The sequence below is a fragment of the Salmo salar genome, chromosome 19, assembly GCF_965601325.2.
Source record: "Salmo salar chromosome 19, fSalSal1, whole genome shotgun sequence".
NCBI classification, from domain to species: Eukaryota; Metazoa; Chordata; class Actinopteri; order Salmoniformes; family Salmonidae; genus Salmo; species Salmo salar.
In genome coordinates this window covers 57693847-57712607 of record NC_138309.1, presented here as the reverse complement: position 1 = coordinate 57712607, position 18761 = coordinate 57693847, and the positions used below count along the sequence as shown (strand labels likewise).

The 18761-nt window shown below is 41.9% G+C and overlaps 1 protein-coding gene across 1 annotated transcript in view; it reads left to right on the top strand.

The window, feature by feature from the left end:
- The window catches only part of LOC106579324 (vesicle-fusing ATPase), a 56611-nt gene extending 41346 nt beyond the window's left edge, over positions 1 to 15265 (top strand). Inside the window, exons 11-22 of the mRNA XM_014159144.3 lie at positions 3851 to 3925; positions 4213 to 4400; positions 5337 to 5432; positions 6093 to 6249; positions 8824 to 8957; positions 9032 to 9098; positions 9376 to 9455; positions 10462 to 10596; positions 10743 to 10856; positions 13078 to 13133; positions 13237 to 13311; positions 13445 to 15265. Coding sequence (XP_014014619.1) covers positions 3851 to 3925; positions 4213 to 4400; positions 5337 to 5432; positions 6093 to 6249; positions 8824 to 8957; positions 9032 to 9098; positions 9376 to 9455; positions 10462 to 10596; positions 10743 to 10856; positions 13078 to 13133; positions 13237 to 13267 — 1133 coding nt within the window. The 3' untranslated portion in view covers positions 13268 to 13311; positions 13445 to 15265. The remainder of the gene's footprint in view (positions 1 to 3850; positions 3926 to 4212; positions 4401 to 5336; positions 5433 to 6092; positions 6250 to 8823; positions 8958 to 9031; positions 9099 to 9375; positions 9456 to 10461; positions 10597 to 10742; positions 10857 to 13077; positions 13134 to 13236; positions 13312 to 13444) is intronic.
- Positions 15266 to 18761: the final 3496 nt, after the last annotated feature.

Sequence of the window (18761 nt, the reverse complement as noted above, 5' to 3'; positions counted from 1 at the left end):
AAACAACAGTCCATCATTACTTTAAGACATGAAGGTCAGTCAATACAGAACATTTCAAGAACTTTTAACGTTTCTTCAAGTGCAGTTGCAAAAACCATCAAGCGCTATGATGAAACTGGCTCTCATGAGGACCGTCACAGGAATGGAAGACCCAGAGTTACCTCTGCTGCAGAGGATAAGTTCATTAGTTACCAGCCTCAGAAATTGCAGCCCAAATAAATTCTTCACAGAGTTCAAGTAACAGATACATCTCAACATCAACTGTTCAGAGGAGACTGTGAATCAGGCCTTCATGGTCAAATTACTGCAAAGAAACCACTACTAAAGGACACCAATAAGAAGAAGAGACTTGCTTGTGCCAAGAAACAGGAGCAATGGACTTTAGACGGATGGAAATTTGTCCTTTGGTCTGGAGTCCAAATTGGAGATTTTTGCTTTCAACTGCTGTGTCTTTGTGAGACGCGGTGTGGGTGAACGCATGTGTATTTCCCACCGTAAAGCATGGAGGAGGAGGTGTTATGATGTGGGGGTGCTTTTCTGGTGACACTGTCTGTGATTTATTTACAATTCAAGGCACACGTAACCAGCATGGCTACCACAGCATTCTGCAGTGATACACCATCCGATCTGGTTTGGGCTTAGTGGGACTGTCATTTGTTTTTCAACAGGACAATGACCCAACACACCTCCAAGCTGTGTAAGGGCTATTTGACCAAGAAGGAGAGTGATGGAGTGCTGCATCAGATGACCTGGCCTTCACAATCCCCTGACCTCAACCAAATTGAGATGGTTTGGGATGAGTCTGACCGCAGAGTGAAGGAAAAGCAGCCAACAAGTGCTCAGCATGCTCAGCATGTGGGAACTTCTTTAAGACTGTTGGAAAAGCATTCCAGGTGAAGCTGGTTGAGAGAATGCAAGAGTTTGCAAAGCTGTCATCAAGTAAAAGGGTGGCTATTTGAAAAATCTGAAATATAAAATATATTTAGATTTTTTTTTTTAACACCTTTTTTCTTACTACATGATTCCATATGTTCTAAAACTTTTGACCGGTAGTGTATGCAAATGTATACACACACACGCACGCACACACGCCGTGTCCAAGTACTTATAAATACACAGCAAATTTGATATCAGAATTTTAACACCCACAGTGTTAAATTTAACACTTTCTTAGTGTGTGTATGTGACCCACTGAAATAGTGTTAAACCAACACTTTTCAAAGTGTTGACAAACTAACACCCTAAGAGTGTTGGGTCACTAACACTGTGGGTGTTGCAAATTCCGACTTAAAGATGCACTATGCAGAAATTTCTTCGGCATTTCCTTGTTGCAAAAATTCTAATAGTTCACCTAATTTCAGTTTATGTACCTAAACAAGCAATAATGTAGAGAATCATTGTATCATCTTAACCGCTATATATTATCCATAACCAGAAATATTGTATTTTCAGCTGTTTGAAACTGGTGTACAAACCTGAAAGTAAAAGACCCAAAAACTAAACTTTAAAATGGGAAATGTAGAAATAGCACAGATCAACCACTTATTAGACTTGCTTTCAATGAGAATGACAAAGCTATAATACACATTTCTATGTGAATTTTGTCAGGTCGCCCAAAAAGTTACATAATGCAGCTTTAAAAGAACACTTAGTTGTGTTAAAGTAATATTTTGTGGTGTTTTAACATTGTAGTGTGTAGAGCCTCAGTTACATATTTCCCAGCATGCCTTTCAAGTGAATGTTAGAGATACCGACCCATGAATGTGTGTGTTAGTGACAGAGGCATGGTTTTTGCAGTCAAAAACGTATAGTCCTGAAACCTTCAAGTGAATGTGTTTGAATTAAAAGTAAAACATTTATGACCATATATTAGACATTTCATAAGGCCTTTTAGATATGGCCTAGTTTTTCCCCAACATTTGTATTTGTATTTATTATGGATACCCATTGCCAAAGCAGCAGCTACTCTTCCTGTGGTCTAGCAAAATTACGGCAGTTATACAATTTTAAAAACATTACAATATGTTCAGATTTCACAACACACTGTGTGCCCTTAGGCCCCTACTCCACCACTACCACATATCTACAGTACAAAATCCATATGTATGTGTGTGTGTATAGTGCATATGTTATTGTGTGTGTGGACGCATGTGTCTGTGCCTATGTTTGTGTTGCTTCACAGTCCCCGCTGTTCCATAAGGTGTATTTTTACCTGTTTTTTTTTTAATACAATTTTACTGCTTTCATCAGTTAATTGATGTGGAATAGAGTTCCATGTAGTCATGGCTCTGTGCTGTACTGTGCACCTCCCATAGTCTGTTCTGGACTTGGGGACTGTAAAGAGACCTCTTGTGGCATGTCTTGTAGGGTATGCATGGGTGACATTCAACATGTCAATACCTCTCATAAATACAAGTAGTGATGAAGTGAACCTCTCCTCCACTTTGAGCCAGGAGAGATTGACTTTCATATTATTCATGTTAGCTCTCTGTGTAAATCCAAGGGCCAGCCGTGCTGCCCTGTTCTGAGTCAATTGCAATTTTCCTAAGTCCCTTTTTGTGGCACCTGACCACACAACTGAACAGTAGTCCAGGTGTGACAAAACTAGGGCCTGTAGGACCTGCCTTGTTGATAGTGTTGTTTAGAAGGTAGAACAGCGCTTTGTTATGGACAGACTTCTCCCCATCTTAGCGACTGTTGTATCAATATGGTTTGACCGTGACAGTTTACAATCCAGTGTTACTCCAAGCAGTTTAGTCACCCAAAACGTGCTCAATTTCCACATTATTTATTACAAGATTTAGTTGAGGTTTAGTGAATGATTTGTCCCAAATACAATGCTTTATGTTTTTCCAGCAGCAACTATGATTGATAAAGCCAAAAGCCGCACTGAAGTCTAACAAAACACTGAAGTCTAACAAAACACTGAAGTCTAACAAAACACTGAAGTCTTACATTGTGATCTGATGATCCTGGCTCATGGGTCATATCCGATCTGCAAGTCACAATATGCTGGCTAGTGAAGTGATTGGTAATTCCTATTGGAATCCAGCCAGAGGGAGGATATTCAACAATTTGATCTTTTTATCACCGACAACCTGCATTCAAAAGGACTGCTATGGTGAAGAGCTTGTCAAACAAGACTACCTAAACCATCTAAACTGGAACAAACATCTCCGTAACAGTTGCAATAAGTCCAACCACTTACAGATTGGATTCGTTTTGAAAAATCAAAGTTATTTATCTTTTGTTTAGTATAATTAAGCAATAAGGCCTAAGGGGGTGCGGTATATGGCCAATATACCATGGCTAAGGGCTGTTCTTACGCACAACGCAACGCAGAGTGCCTGTATACATCCCATAGCTGTGGTATGTTGGCCGTATATCACACACCCCCGAGGTGCCATACTGCGATTTTAAACTGGTTACCAACGTAATTAGAGCTGTAAAACTAAATGTTTTGTCATACCCGTGGTATATGGTCTGATATACTGTGCCACGGCTGTCAACCAATAAGCATTCTGGACTCGAACCAATCAGTTTATTAGGTCAATGAATCAATAGGGGACAGAATAGGGGACACTGCAAAAATGAATGAATGGCTCGCAACAAGCGCGATTGCGCTTTTCAATATGGTTGAGTAGCATGTTGATATTTGTTGCTTACTGCATACGTTTTTACTAAACAGTACTTTCTAAAATAGTATGTAGTAGGGCCACAGTCTGCTTGACTGACCGGTCGAGTTGGTCTGAAAAGATGAGCGGGATTATCTGAGCTATGCCTTTCTTTCCCTTCCTCTTCTTCTATCTCATCCTCCTTCTCCCTCTATCTCTCCACCTGTGTCTCTAAGGAATGACCAACAGGCCTGACCTGATAGACGAGGCCTTGTTGAGACCAGGCAGGTTGGAAGTCAAAATGGAGATCGGTAAGAAAGCAGAACGTAGTACACCACAAAGCATCCACCCTAACCAAAGACCTTGCTTCATTTTTGTTAGTTTACTGTATTCCGGTTTTGTTTGTTTTCAGGTAGTTTCTTTTCTTCTGAGAAAGACATTGTTATTCATAGATGTCGTACCTTTTTACCCGACAACCAACAAACCAACACCCAGACATTTCTACTGTTCCATTTCCATCTCTTGTACAGTATGCAGTTACACGGTAAAAAACACACAGATATATACGAGACGTTTCCCCTCGCGCTTCCTCCCCCAGGTTTGCCTGATGAGAAGGGGCGTGTCCAGATCCTCAACATCCACACGGCTAAAATGCGTCAGTTCAACCTGCTGGGCAGCGACGTGGATGTCAGCGAGCTGGCCACCGAGACCAAGAACTACAGCGGAGCCGAGCTGGAAGGGCTGGTCAGAGCTGCCCAGTCCACTGCCATGAACCGACACATCAAGGTCACTATTACACACAGGTGGCCATTTTCATTAGCCTAGATCAACCCTCTTGGTTGGAGAGCTAACATCCTCAAGATTTTCAGTCCAACCCTGATTTAGCACACCTGGTTCTAGTTATTAGCTGCTCGCCAAGACCTTAAGTAGCCATTTCAGGTATGTTAAATTGGGGTTAGACTGAAAACCTACAGGACGTTCGATCTCCAGAAAGAGGGTTGGGCAGCCCTGGCCAAGGTAGAGGGCGTTTTTCTCTTCTCAGCATTAACTCTACAACTGACAATCTTTATGTGTTAAGGAGCTGTAGGTCTCGTAGGTATTTCACAGTCAGCCATGAGACAAAGTGCTCCCTCAGAGCGGAAAGGTCAGACAACTCTCGTCTGGGAGGGAGGGAGGGAGAAAACGAGTGATAAGGACCGAGAGAGAGATGGAGGGGAGGGGAGGGAGCTCTCCAGCCATTACACCTGTGTAAGCCCTTGTCTGTCCATGTCATCACCCTCTAATATGGTCCAGGAGTGTGGTGGGGGGGCAGACCACTTAACAGACTACCACCTCGCTTAATCTGTGTGTGTGTGTGTGTGTGTGTGTGTGTGTGTGTGTGTGTGTGTGTGTGTGTGTGTGTGTGTGTGTGTGTGTGTGTGTGTGTGTGTGTGTGTGTGTGTGTGTGTGTGTGTGTGTGTGTGTGTGTGTGTGTGTGTGTGTGTGTGTTAAATCAGTAAGACCTAAAAGTCACTATTACCTTGTCATCATTATAGGACGAAATAAAGGTAGATACTATCAATGATTAGCGTGAACATTTTGTCTTCACTCCTTGATATAACAGTGCCATTAATAAATCTAGTGTCAGGGTTTAGCTTTAAAGTTAGTCGAACAGTTTGTTGAACATCTATTAACCGTCTGTATTGCACCATCCTAATAACATGTCCCTCTGTCCCCCTGCAGGCCAGTGCCACCGTGGAGGTGGACCTGGAGAAGGCTGTGAATCTGCAGGTCCACAGAGATGACTTCCTGGCCTCGCTGGACAACGACATCAAACCTGTGAGTAGACCCCTTCCGTCCTCCATCTCTTTACTTTTCTCCAGCCCTCTCTCTTTACCATTGCCTACATCCAAAAGTCCTCCTCCAACATTTGGACTTACAAAAATGTCATCATCCACTTGCAGTTGATGGCAGTGTCCACTATATGCAGGGAATGAGATTTTTTTTTTAATAATTTTGAGATATTTTTAAGAAGTGATTTTAATAAGGGACCCTTTCAGGCTATGGATGGTTAAGTGCAAGGGTCCCCAATTACATTCAGCCGTGGGCCAATTTTTCTTTCAGAGCATGGTCGGTTGGCTGGAACATAGTTATAAATAATTTGTACACTGCAAATTGACCGCAGTAACCCCAAACAGATATAGTATTTGACAAAAACAGAATCATTTCAAACCTTGATTACATTTGGAAGCGATCACATATGCCTCTCTATTTATGCGTGGGAATACTTGGGAACAGATTTCCTTCGTTAAAATCACTTTGAGCTCATTTCCTGGTAATTATACAGCCTTTATATTCAAGAACGAATATTTTAGCGAAAAAAAAACTTGGGGGGGGCAAATAAAATCACCCGCAGGCTGAATTTGGCCAGCGGGCTGCCTATTTGGGAACCCTGGTTTAGTGGATCTGACTCTCTCTCTCGCTCTCTCTCATGGCCAGGCTTTTGGTACCAACTCGGAGGACTATGCCAGCTACATCATGAATGGCATCATAAAGTGGGGTGACCCGGTAACTGCTGTGCTGGATGATGGGGAGCTGCTGGTGCAGCAGACTAAGAACAGCGACCGCACACCGCTGGTGTCTGTGCTCCTGGAAGGTAACACACACACACACTTTTACATTTGAATCAGTTAGCAGACAATTTTATCCAGATCGACTTACAGTTAGTGCATTTATCTTAAGGTAGCTAGGTACGACAAGCACATTTTATTTAAACTTTATTTAACTAGGCAATTCAGTTAAGAACACATTATTATTTACAAAGACGGCCTGCCACGGGCAAACACTCCCCTAACCCGGATGACGCAGGGCCAATTGTGCGCCGTCCTATGGGACTCCTGATCACGTCCGGTTGTGATACAGCCCGGGATCGAACCAGGGTCTGTGGTGACACCTTAGACCACTGCGCCACTCGAGAGCATCTCAGTCATAGTATGTCAAATTTCCCTCAGCAAAGCAGCTCTGAGCAAAGTCAGTGCTAGTAAGAAAAGCAATGACACCAACAACTGTTACAATGTTCTATATTATGTCTATAGAATATACTATAGAACATTGTAACACGTCTATAGAATATACTATAGAACATGGTAACACGTCTATAGAATATACTATAGAACATTGTAACACGTCTATAGAATATACTATAGAACATTGTAACACGTCTATAGAATATACTATAGAACATTGTAACACGTCTATAGAATATACTATAGAACATTGTAACACGTCTATAGAATATACTATAGAACATTGTAACACGTCTATAGAATATACTATAGAACATTGTAACACGTCTATAGAATATACTATAGAACATGGTAACACGTCTATAGAATATACTATAGAACATGGTAACACGTCTATAGAATATACTATAGAACATTGTAACACGTCTATAGAATATACTATAGAACATTGTAACACGTCTATAGAATATACTATAGAACATGGTAACACGTCTATAGAATATACTATAGAACATGGTAACACGTCTATAGAATATACTATAGAACATGGTAACACGTCTATAGAATATACTATAGAACATTGTAACACGTCTATAGAATATACTATAGAACATTGTAACACGTCTATAGAATATACTATAGAACATTGTAACACGTCTATAGAATATACTATAGAACATTGTAACACGTCTATAGAATATACTATAGAACATTGTAACACGTCTATAGAATATACTATAGAACATGGTAACACGTCTATAGAATATACTATAGAACATGGTAACACGTCTATAGAATATACTATAGAACATGGTAACACGTCTATAGAATATACTATAGAACATTGTAACACGTCTATAGAATATACTATAGAACATTGTAACACGTCTATAGAATATACTATAGAACATGGTAACACGTCTATAGAATATACTATAGAACATTGTAACACGTCTATAGAATATACTATAGAACATTGTAACACGTCTATAGAATATACTATAGAACATGGTAACACGTCTATAGAATATACTATAGAACATGGTAACACGTCTATAGAATATACTATAGAACATGGTAACACGTCTATAGAATATACTATAGAACATTGTAACACGTCTATAGAATATACTATAGAACATGGTAACACGTCTATAGAATATACTATAGAACATGGTAACACGTCTATAGAATATACTATAGAACATGGTAACACGTCTATAGAATATACTATAGAACATTGTAACACGTCTATAGAATATACTATAGAACATGGTAACACGTCTATAGAATATACTATAGAACATGGTAACACGTCTATAGAATATACTATAGAACATTGTAACACGTCTATAGAATATACTATAGAACATGGTAACACGTCTATAGAATATACTATAGAACATTGTAACACGTCTATAGAATATACTATAGAACATTGTAACACGTCTATAGAATATACTATAGAACATTGTAACACGTCTATAGAATATACTATAGAACATGGTAACACGTTTATAGAATATACTATAGAACATTGTAACACGTTTATAGAATATACTATAGAACATTGTAACACGTCTATAGAATATACTATAGAACATTGTAACACGTCTATAGAATATACTATAGAACATTGTAACACGTCTATAGAATATACTATAGAACATTGTAACACGTCTATAGAATATACTATAGAACATTGTAACACGTCTATAGAATATACTATAGAACATGGTAACACGTCTATAGAATATACTATAGAACATGGTAACACGTCTATAGAATATACTATAGAACATGGTAACACGTCTATAGAATATACTATAGAACATTGTAACACGTCTATAGAATATACTATAGAACATGGTAACACGTCTATAGAATATACTATAGAACATTGTAACACGTCTAAAGAATATACTATAGAACATTGTAACACGTCTATAGAACATGGTAACATGTCTATAGTAATTTTTTTTACCCCTTTACTGCTAAAAATGACACCAGCATGAAGATGGTAAAATAAAGATATATAAAAGAAAGACATTTTCCAACGTTTGGCATTATAAGAGCTGAAAGATATATTTAAACATACTGATAAATGCAAAGATTTATTCAAATAATCATATTATCGTTAAGATGTCCTTTGGTTGAAAATACAGGATAGCGGTATATATAGTATACTATGCTCTGTCTCCTAGGTCCCCCCAACAGTGGAAAGACGGCCCTAGCAGCTAAGATCGCAGAGGAATCCCAGTTTCCCTTTATAAAGATCTGTTCTCCTGACAAGATGATCGGTCACTCCGAAATCGCTAAGTGCCAGGCCATCAAGAAGGTGAGGAAAGGGTTACACACACACACCTGTGTCAGTACCTGTGTCTTGACCACCCTTAACCCTCTTTGTTCCAGATATTTGAAGATGCCTACAAGTCCCAGCTGAGCTGTGTAGTGGTGGACGACATTGAACGCTTGCTGGGTAAGGTCCTGCTTGCATTTGTGGTTACACTGTTCTTCTTTTCGTTTCTTTTTTAAGCATCCTTTTAAGTTCAGGGTTGTAACATACAGTAAACACTGGGCAGTTGGCTTAGGATACAGACCTTCTCAAAGAACCATGTGTTGGAAAACCATGCTCTTAGATTTTCCACCCAAGCATCACTTTGATGGTAAAAGTCCACAGATCATTGAATCATGAGGTCGGAATATTTATTCCAAATTCTCGTTAACTCTTTGTGCTTTGGTGTCCTTGTTCTCAGACTATGTCCCGATTGGCCCTCGTTTCTCAAACCTGGTCCTTCAAGCTCTGCTGGTCCTCCTCAAGAAACCCCCTCCCAAAGTCAGTATTCTGTGAACTTTGGCACTTACTTGAATGTGTGTGTGGGTGTGTGTGTGTGTGTGTGTTTAGTCTTAGCATTTAAATGTTTCTGTGCATACTCTAGTCGTTATTTTGCCAGTGGCAGACAGATGTCAGCAGATCGTACTGATGCCCCCAGTAATGCAAGTCATTTCCATGCAGAGTGAATCAAAGTGTATCCTAGTTGTGGCACAGTATACATCTTTACCCCTGTGTTTCTGTGCTCGTGAGCTATATCTGAATGTAAGCCACGACCAGATTTAAGGCTGTAGGCCTAGGCTACGTTCAGCTGTGAACGTTTGTCAATGAGTATGATAATGTATTGGTCCAGGCAGGCTGTTGTGCTGGGTGTGAATGGGAGCCGGGGCTGCTTCTCCAGGCTTGTGAAGCTCCAGGCCCAGCGGGGTGCCCGGCCCGGGTGAGGCCAGGGGAGGCCTGCCTCGGGGGGGGGGACAACAGAATGGAATGGGCTCTGTGAGAGAGCCGGGGGGGCGACCTGGCAGCACTGCTGCCTGTGTGGTACCTCATCTGCATGCATGGGCACACCCCCTCCGCACAATTGGGAGGGGGGGGCAGCCAGCCAGCCAGCCAGCCCATAATCCCCCTCTCTCCTCTCCTCTGGTCCCGAACGAGCGACTAGGGCCTCTGGGGAAAGAAACCAGCCTCTTTCCTGATTCAGAGTCACCTAGACTTAAGCAGCTGTGTAGAGGTGGTTGACCGTGGAGAGACTGACAGACTGACCAGAATCAAGCTTGATAAAAATGCAAAAGGTTTATAAAAATCCACAAGGCTCATAATAGGCAGTAGGGACCCCACCTTTCCAGACAAATGTCCCTATACCCATTGATGTTGATGATGTGAAGCACGCCGTTTTGAAATGTTTGATACACTTCCGTACATGATATGGTGAGCTGAGCTTAATTTCCTACTCCATCATGTGTCCCCCCCCCCCCCCCACACACACACACACACACACAAACACACACAGGGCCGTAAGCTGCTGATCATCGGCACCACCAGCAGGAAGGACGTGCTGCAGGAGATGGAGATGCTGGATGCCTTCAGTACCACCATCCACATCCCCAACATCTCTAGAGGAGAGCAGCTGGTTGAAGCCCTGGAGGTAGGCACACACACACACACTCTCTTTCACACGCATGCAAGCACACACACGGAAATGGATGTTCCTCGCTCTCGGGTTTTAAAGTTGTGATAAGTAATGATGGATTTGTTGCGTGAGTTTTTAAACTGCTTCTCTGTCTGCTGTAGATGCTGGGTAGTTTCCAGGAGAAGGAGCGGGCAGCCATTGCCAAGGCGGTGAAGAGCCAGGCGGTATGGATCGGCATCAAGAAGCTGACGATGGTCATCGAGATGGCTGTGCAGGTGAGAGTGACAAATCCCCGGTTTAGTTGACACATTTTTATTCCAGCCCAGCACTAACCATCAAATAATCACCTAACCGTGTCCTCCTTCAATCTGTACCACGATTAGCGGGTTAAGATGTGTTACTGCTGGGCTGGAACAAAAGCCTACACACACCCTTTAGCTCTCCCAGAGCGTGAGTTGGAGAACCCTGGCCTAGACAACCACAGTCTAGGGAGTCACAGATGGAATCTCGTCTGGTTTCAGTCAAAACAACCTGCTGTTAATTACGACCTTTCATTAAAACCAGTTTGGATTCAACAGTGATTTTTGTGGTGAGCCCCAAAAATGTCATCGCTATAGTTCCCGACCATTCTCTGCATACTTCCCTGTCTTATGTGTTCACATGCTCTGACTAGTAGAGGGATACCACACATAAAGACCACATCGCATCTTGGAAACGTCTTATCTACTGTTGTGAGGGTTGTTACTCTCTTAGGCCCAGTCCAGAAACAACCCCATAGAGGGGTGCATGTTTTTGTTATTGCCCAGCGCTAACACACCCGATTCCGCTAATCAAGGGCAGGAAGATGACTTGAATTGGTTGAATCATGATGTGGTTCCCAAGGACCAGGATGTAAAAATCCAGTGCAAGTGTTACTGCTGTATGTGTAGTTGACGGTATGTGGCTGTGGTGTGCTTGGTTGTATGGTCTCTGGTCGCTTGTCCATGTGGCTGCTGAATGCCGTGTAGCCTAATTGCTGTGGTATGCACTAATGCAGCCATGTTGAGTTGGCACACCGACGCACACGCACAGCTCCCTCCCTCCATCCTGGAGGAGTATGAACGAGTGTCTGCCGAGACATGCTGCACACAGACGCCCTGCTCCGCCGACGTGACACACACACACATCTTCAAATCCTGTTTCCTCAATAGAAAAGCATGAAATCGAGGTCATGTCTGAAATTCCACATCTTTTATGTAACACAGTTAATCGTGTTCAGTCCAAATCAATCATATACACTCAGTTTATTAGGTACACCCATCTAGTACCGGGTCGGACCCCCCTCCAGAACGTTGCTCAGTTGGTAAAAGGGACCTATCGTGTGGCAGGAAAACATTCCCCGCACCATTACACCACCGCCACCAGCCTGTACCGCTGACACCAGGCAGGATTACGCCAAATCCTGACTCTGCCATCAGGTCATGGGATTCCAGGGGATGTTTCGCCACTCTTCAATTGTCCAGTGTTGGTGAACGCGTAACCACTGTTTTTAGCTGATAGGCGGGGAACCCGGTGTGGTCGTCTGCTGCAATAGCCCATCCGTGACAAGGACCGACGAGTTGTTCATTCCGAGACTGTTGTACTGCACCGTTATTTGCCTGTTTGTGGCCTGCCTGTTAGCTTGCATGATTCTTGCCATTCTCCTTCGACCTCCTTCATCAATGAGCTGTTTTCACCCTCCCGAGTGGCGCAGCGGTCTAAGGCACTGCATCTCAGTGCAAGAGGCGTCACTACAGTCCCTGGTTCGAATCCAGGCTGTAACACGTCCGGCCGTGATTGGGAGTCCCATAGGGCGGCGCACAATTGGCCCAGCGTTATCCGGGTTTGGCCGTGGTAGGCCATCATTTTAAATAAGAATTTGTTCTTAACTGACTTGCCTAGTTAAATAAAGGTTACACACACACACCCACAGGACTGCCTCTGACTGGATGTTTTTTGTTTGTCGCTCCATTCTCGGTAAACCCTAGACACTGTCATGCGTGAAAAGCCCAGGCGGCCGACTGTTTTTGAGATACTGGATCTGGCGTGGCTGGCACCGACGATAATACCACGCTCAGTCGCTTAGGTCCCTCGTTTTTCCCATTCTAACTGTATGGGCAAAACTGAATGCCTCGATGCCTGTCTGCCTGCTTTATATAGCAAGCCACATCCACGTGAAAAATGTTTGTGAACAGGGTGGTGTACCTAATAAACTGTCCACTAGTCTATATCTCCATCATAAATGGAGAAGATGACCATAGTTGAATGCTACCACATATCTGCATTGTTATGTAACATTGTTTCTGTGAGCCCCTCACTCACACCTTCCCAGCCAATTACAGACAGCCCTGCGTGAACGTTTGCTGTGCTGGCCCCGGGCCTGTACTTTTCAACACGTTTATAGGAAAGGAGGCTATGTAAACAATGTAGGCAAGTGTATGGACATATGCACAGAGAGCTAACGTGTGTGTCTTCCAGATGGATCCTGAATACAGAGTTAGTAAGTTCTTGAACCTGCTGAGAGAACAGGGAGCGTAAGTAGAGCACTATTCTGTTCTGTCCCCAATCTCACACCACCTAATTCTTGTGTAGTTGGTTGACGGTTTAATCCATGTATATTTCCTTCCCTCCCCACAGGCTGGGTTCTGACAAGCACATAGCCATCTAAGCCCATGGTGGAGCTGCATTGCCCAGCAGTAGCTGCCTCTCACAGTAAGTGCTTGAACAGAGGGTAGAGCAGGGGCGTGTTAGAGTAGGTTTGGAACAAAATGATTCTTCCTCTTTCTCTTCCTTCCTGCTCTTCTAACTCCTCTCACTTTTTTTTTATTCTGTCTTTTAACCTCAGTGGGCGAGGAGTGGAAGCCCGGATGCGGCCGGCAAGATGGAGTGAGCGAGAGATTTTATATCTCCGCCTAGTCTGGCCATCGCAAACGCTCGCCGCGTAATCGCTGTACCGTGTGTTTCCATGGCAACTCGATCCACCAGCGTCGTCCTCCTTCCTCATCAGCACTATTTCTCTGTGTGTGTAAACTAAGTCTGTAATTGTTATTTCTGAAGGCAAAGTGTTGTGATTCAAATGACACTCTATTCCCTATATAGTGCACTAGGTTTTGACCAGATGTCTATGGGCCCTGGTCAAAAGAAGTGCACTGTATAAGGAATAGTGTGCCATTTGAGATGCATCCAAAGTGTTGTGATTTGTGCTGCTAGCACTCCAGGGGATTTTATGTATAAAAAATCTAATGTATGTTTGTAACTAAACATGAGACGAGAAAAGTGTATGCAAAATCATGTACACTGAGTGTATGAACCATTTGGAACACCTTCCTAATATTGAGTTGCACTCCCTTTTGCCCTCAGAACAGCCTCAATTCGTTGGCGCATGGAATCAACAAGGTGTCGAAAGCGTTCCACAGGGATGCTGGCCCATGTTGACTCCAATGCTTCCCACTGTTGTCAAGTTTGCTAGCTGTCCTTTGGGTGAGGGACCGTTCTTGATACACATGGGAAGCTGTTGAGCAACAACAACAAAAAACAGCAACGTTGCAGTTCTTGACACACTCAAACCAGTGTGCCTGGCACCTACTACCATACCCCGTCAAAAGGCACTTAAATATTTTGTTTTGCCCATTCACCCTCTGAATGGCACACCTACACAATCCATGTCTCAAATGTCTGTCTCAAGGCTGTCCCAAATCCTTCTTTAACCTGTCCGCCTCCCCTTCATCTACACTGATTTTGAGGGATCCTAGCTTTCACCTGGTCAGTCTGTCATGGAAAGAGCCGGTGTTTATAATGTTTTGTACTCTGTGTATATGATGACCTATTTGATTTTGATGCAACTCCAACATTGGGCATGATGCATTTGACAAAGCAATTTTCATATTGTATGCATAACTGACCAGTCAAACTTCTCTATAAATGCATCATATGCTGAATATGCGCAACATAATGGTGAAACTGATTAATTGCAGCATGTATTGTGTGTGCTCTAATATATTATGTGCTTAGATTTTATAATCATTCCAGGAAATGATGGTTCCAAGCCTTACTCTTAACTCTACTCACACAAAACCTAATAGGACCAAAGTATCACAGCAGTCTGTTTTGTGAATAATTGTTATGAATAAATATTAATGTTACTAATATTGATTAGCTAGTAACTGGAAAAAGTGATTCATTTTCAGACCCAGACCATTTTAGAAGGAAACCTCTCCCCAACCACTCAGACACACATGTGCGAACACACATACATATGACCATACTGTTGACAGTTCTTTTTTCTGCATTGTGCTGTTCTCTATGAAGGATCTCTGGAGACCCTCTGGCATGCCTTTGCATTTTTAGAAACACTTAAAATAAGGACTGTGTTTTGTGTAGGCTTACCCTGGCGTGACGTTTTGATAAACATGTTAATCTCAAAATAATCTCAATATATTCAGCTCTATTTACTTTATGATTCAAAAATGCTAATTAGCATCAAAGTAGACATCACGCAAAACTACAAATCCCTGCAAGCTCCTGCACGTCATCTCTAGCAGGTGTGTTTGTTAACAGGTATTGGGGTCAACGTGCATAAGACAGTTTACAGAATTGTCCATTTGAAGAAATGTAAGTGTTTGGTCCCATGTTTCATGAGCTGAAATAAAAGATCACAGAAATGTTCCATATGCACAAAAAGCTTATTTCTGTGCTGGGTACAATAAAAGGCCACTCTAAAATGTGCAGTTTTGTCACAACACAATGCCACTGATGTCTCAAGTTTTGAGGGAGCGTGCAATTGACATGCTGACTTCAGGAATGTCCACCAGAGCGGTTGCCAGAGAATTGAATGTTCATCAATGTCGTTTTAGAGAATTTGGCAGTACACCCAACTGGCCTCACAGCCGCAGACCACATTGTAACCATGCCAGGCCAGGACCTCCACATCCGGCTTCTTCACCTGGGGGATCGTCTGAGACCAGCCACCCGGACAGCTGAGGAGTATTTCTGTCTGTAATATATCCCTTTTGTGGGGAAATTTTCTGGGCCTTGCTTCCAAGTGGGTGGGCCTATGTGCAGTTGTGAAATCCATGCATTAGGGCCTGATGAATTTATTTAAATTGACTGATTTCCTTATATGAACTGTAACTCTTGCATATCTGTTTAATCTAACCCTGGAATGTAATGAAATTCCAAAGATCTGGAAATCAGCATTTGTCCTGCCACTTTTAAAAGGGGGAGATCCAACTCTTTTAAATAATTATAGGCCAATCTCAAAGCTGTCACCCCTGGTGAAAATACTTGAAACCCTTGTGAGTGACCAGCTAAAAGAGTTTTTATATACTAACTCTATTTTATCAATGTACCAATCGGGTTTCAGGAAGAAGCATAGCACAATTACAGCAGCCATGAAGGTTTTAAATGATATCACTGAAGCTCTTGACAAAAAACAGCATTGTGTCTCACTTTTTATTGATCTCTCTAAGGCTTTTGATACAGTTGATCATGCTATACTAAGGCAGAGATTGTCGAGTGTAGGTCTTTCAGAGCATGCAGTTGCATGGTTTGTTAACTATCTGTCTGATAGAACTCAGTGCACTCAATTTGATGGGCTTAGGTCTGTTAAATTGTCTGTCTTAAATGGTGTGCCCCAAGGCTCTGTACTTGGTCCTCTCTTATTCACTATTTATATAAATAATTTAGACAAAAATGTCCAAAATGCACAACTTCATTTTTATGCTGATGATACTGTTATTTACTGTTGTGCTTCATCTCTTACAAAAGCTTTCCAGAACTTGCAAACTGCTTTTAATACTGTTCAACATACCTTGTCTCAATTGAAGCTTATCCTCAATACTGACAAAACTAAACTTCTGGTGTTTTCTAAAGCAAGAAATAGACCCCTGAACCTTTCACCTATTACTACCTTTCAGGGCAAGGAGATTGAGGTTGTAACCTCATATAAATATCTTGGAATTTTGATTGATGATGGCCTCTCTTTTAAAATGCATATTCAACAACTTACAAAAAAATTGAAGCTGAAATTAGGATTTTATTTTAGGAATAAGGCTTGTTTTTCTTTTGAAGCCAGAAGGAGGCTAGTATCAGCTACATTTATGCCTTTACTAGACTATGGGGATATTTTATATATAAATGCTTCCGCTCAGTGTTTGAGATCAATTGACACCCTTTACCATGGCAATATGGGATTTATTTTAAATTGCAAAACCCTTACGCACCACTGCACTTTGTATACCAGGGTTGGCTGGCCTTCTCTAGTCACTCGTAGGCTCAGTCACTGGTATACTTTTATTTACAAAGCCATTTTGGGTTTACTACCTTTTTATTTGGGCATTTTTATTGTTCAGAAATGTGGTGGGTACTCTCTTCGTTCGAGGGACTTTATCTTGCTAACTGTTCCAAATGTCCGAACTGAATTTGGTAAAAGGGCTTTTATGTACTCTGCGCCATCGTCTTGGAATGCCTTACAAAATACTTTTAAACTGGAAGAACTTGTCCCGATTGGTATTTTTAAATCACTGATGAATGATCTTGAGACTGATTCCCTGACCTGTCAATGTTTTTAATTTGCTGTTTTTGATTTTGTTATATTCTTTGTTAATTCTATGGTTTTTACTAGATTACTTGTAGTTTTTCATGTTGTTTGTCTAATTTTTGTAATGACTTGGCGCTGCCTATCTTGGCCAGGACGCTCTTGAAAAAGAGATTTTAAATCTCAATGAGCCTTTCCTGGTTAAATAAAGGTTAAAAAAAAAAACTAAAAAAACTCAGTAAAATCATTAATTGTTGCATGTTGCGTTTATATTTTTGTTCAGTATACATTTAGATAACATTAGTTAATCCAGAGATTCTTACCTTTGCCTCAATTTGGCAGTCTCATCCAGATCATTATGGTACTTGTAGTTCTTCAAGATAGCCTCATTAGCTGCTAATTGGCATTTCATTTTGGGGGGGTAAATACAGGCAAATATATTGATGAAAGTCACAATTATCAAAATGTCACGCCAGGGTACGCCTACACGAAACACACCCCTTATTTTAAGTGTTTCTAAAATCAGAAATTATTGGAACCATTTCCCTGTTTGACCTCTAGGTGTTATCGGTATCAAATTGTATTAGTCACATGCTTACTTATGAGCCCTTAACCAACAATGCAGTTTAAAAAAAAATACACATAAGAATAAGAAACAAACATAAGTAATTAAAGAGCAAATAATCTGGGTAGCCACGTGATTAGGTGTTCAGGAGTCTTATGGCTTGGGGGTAGAAGCTGTTTAGAAGCCTCTTAGACCTAGACTTGGCGCTCCGGTATCACTTGCCATGCGGTAGCAGAGAGAACAGTCTATGACAGGGTGGCTGGAGTCTTTGACCATTTTTAGGGCCATCCTCTGACACTGCCTGGTATTAGAGGTCCTGGATGGCAGGAAGCTTTGCCCCAGTGATGTACTGAGCCGTTCATATTATGACTCATACTGTGGTACTCTATTGAGTGTTTGCTCCCTAAAATAGGATAATGTCGATATTAGACATTATTGCACCACCTCTCTCCCCATCTGTGTGCATGCCTAACAAACTTCCATTTACATACAGTACTACAGTATGCAGTTATTCTTTTGCAGATAAACACAAGAAAGTGTCCGTTTATTAGGTACACCCATCTAGTGCTGGGTCGGACCCCCTTCTTTGCCTCCAGGACTGCTTGAATTCTTTGGGGCATGGAAACATAGCTCAATTGCTATCAAGGGACCTAATGTTTGCCAGGAAGACATTCCCCACACCATTACACCGCCACAACCAGCCTGTACCGTTGACACCAAGCAGGATGGGGCCATGGACCCGCCTGTTAGGTTGCACGATTCTTGCCATTCTCCTTCGACCTTTCATCAGTCACTTAGGTCACTCATTTTGCCCATTCTAACGATAAATGGAACAGTAACTGAATGCCTCGATGCCTGTCTGCCTGCTTTATATAGCAAGCTTGGCCACGTGTCTGTAGGAGCTAACCGTTTTGTGAATGGGTAATGCACCTAATAAATGGGCCACTGAGTGTATATATGTACACTGACCAGATGTATACATTATTTGCAGTGACCAGTGCGCTTTTTGTCCAAAATCTATTTGTAATGAAGTCTTGGATGCTGTAAGAAATGTTTTATGGC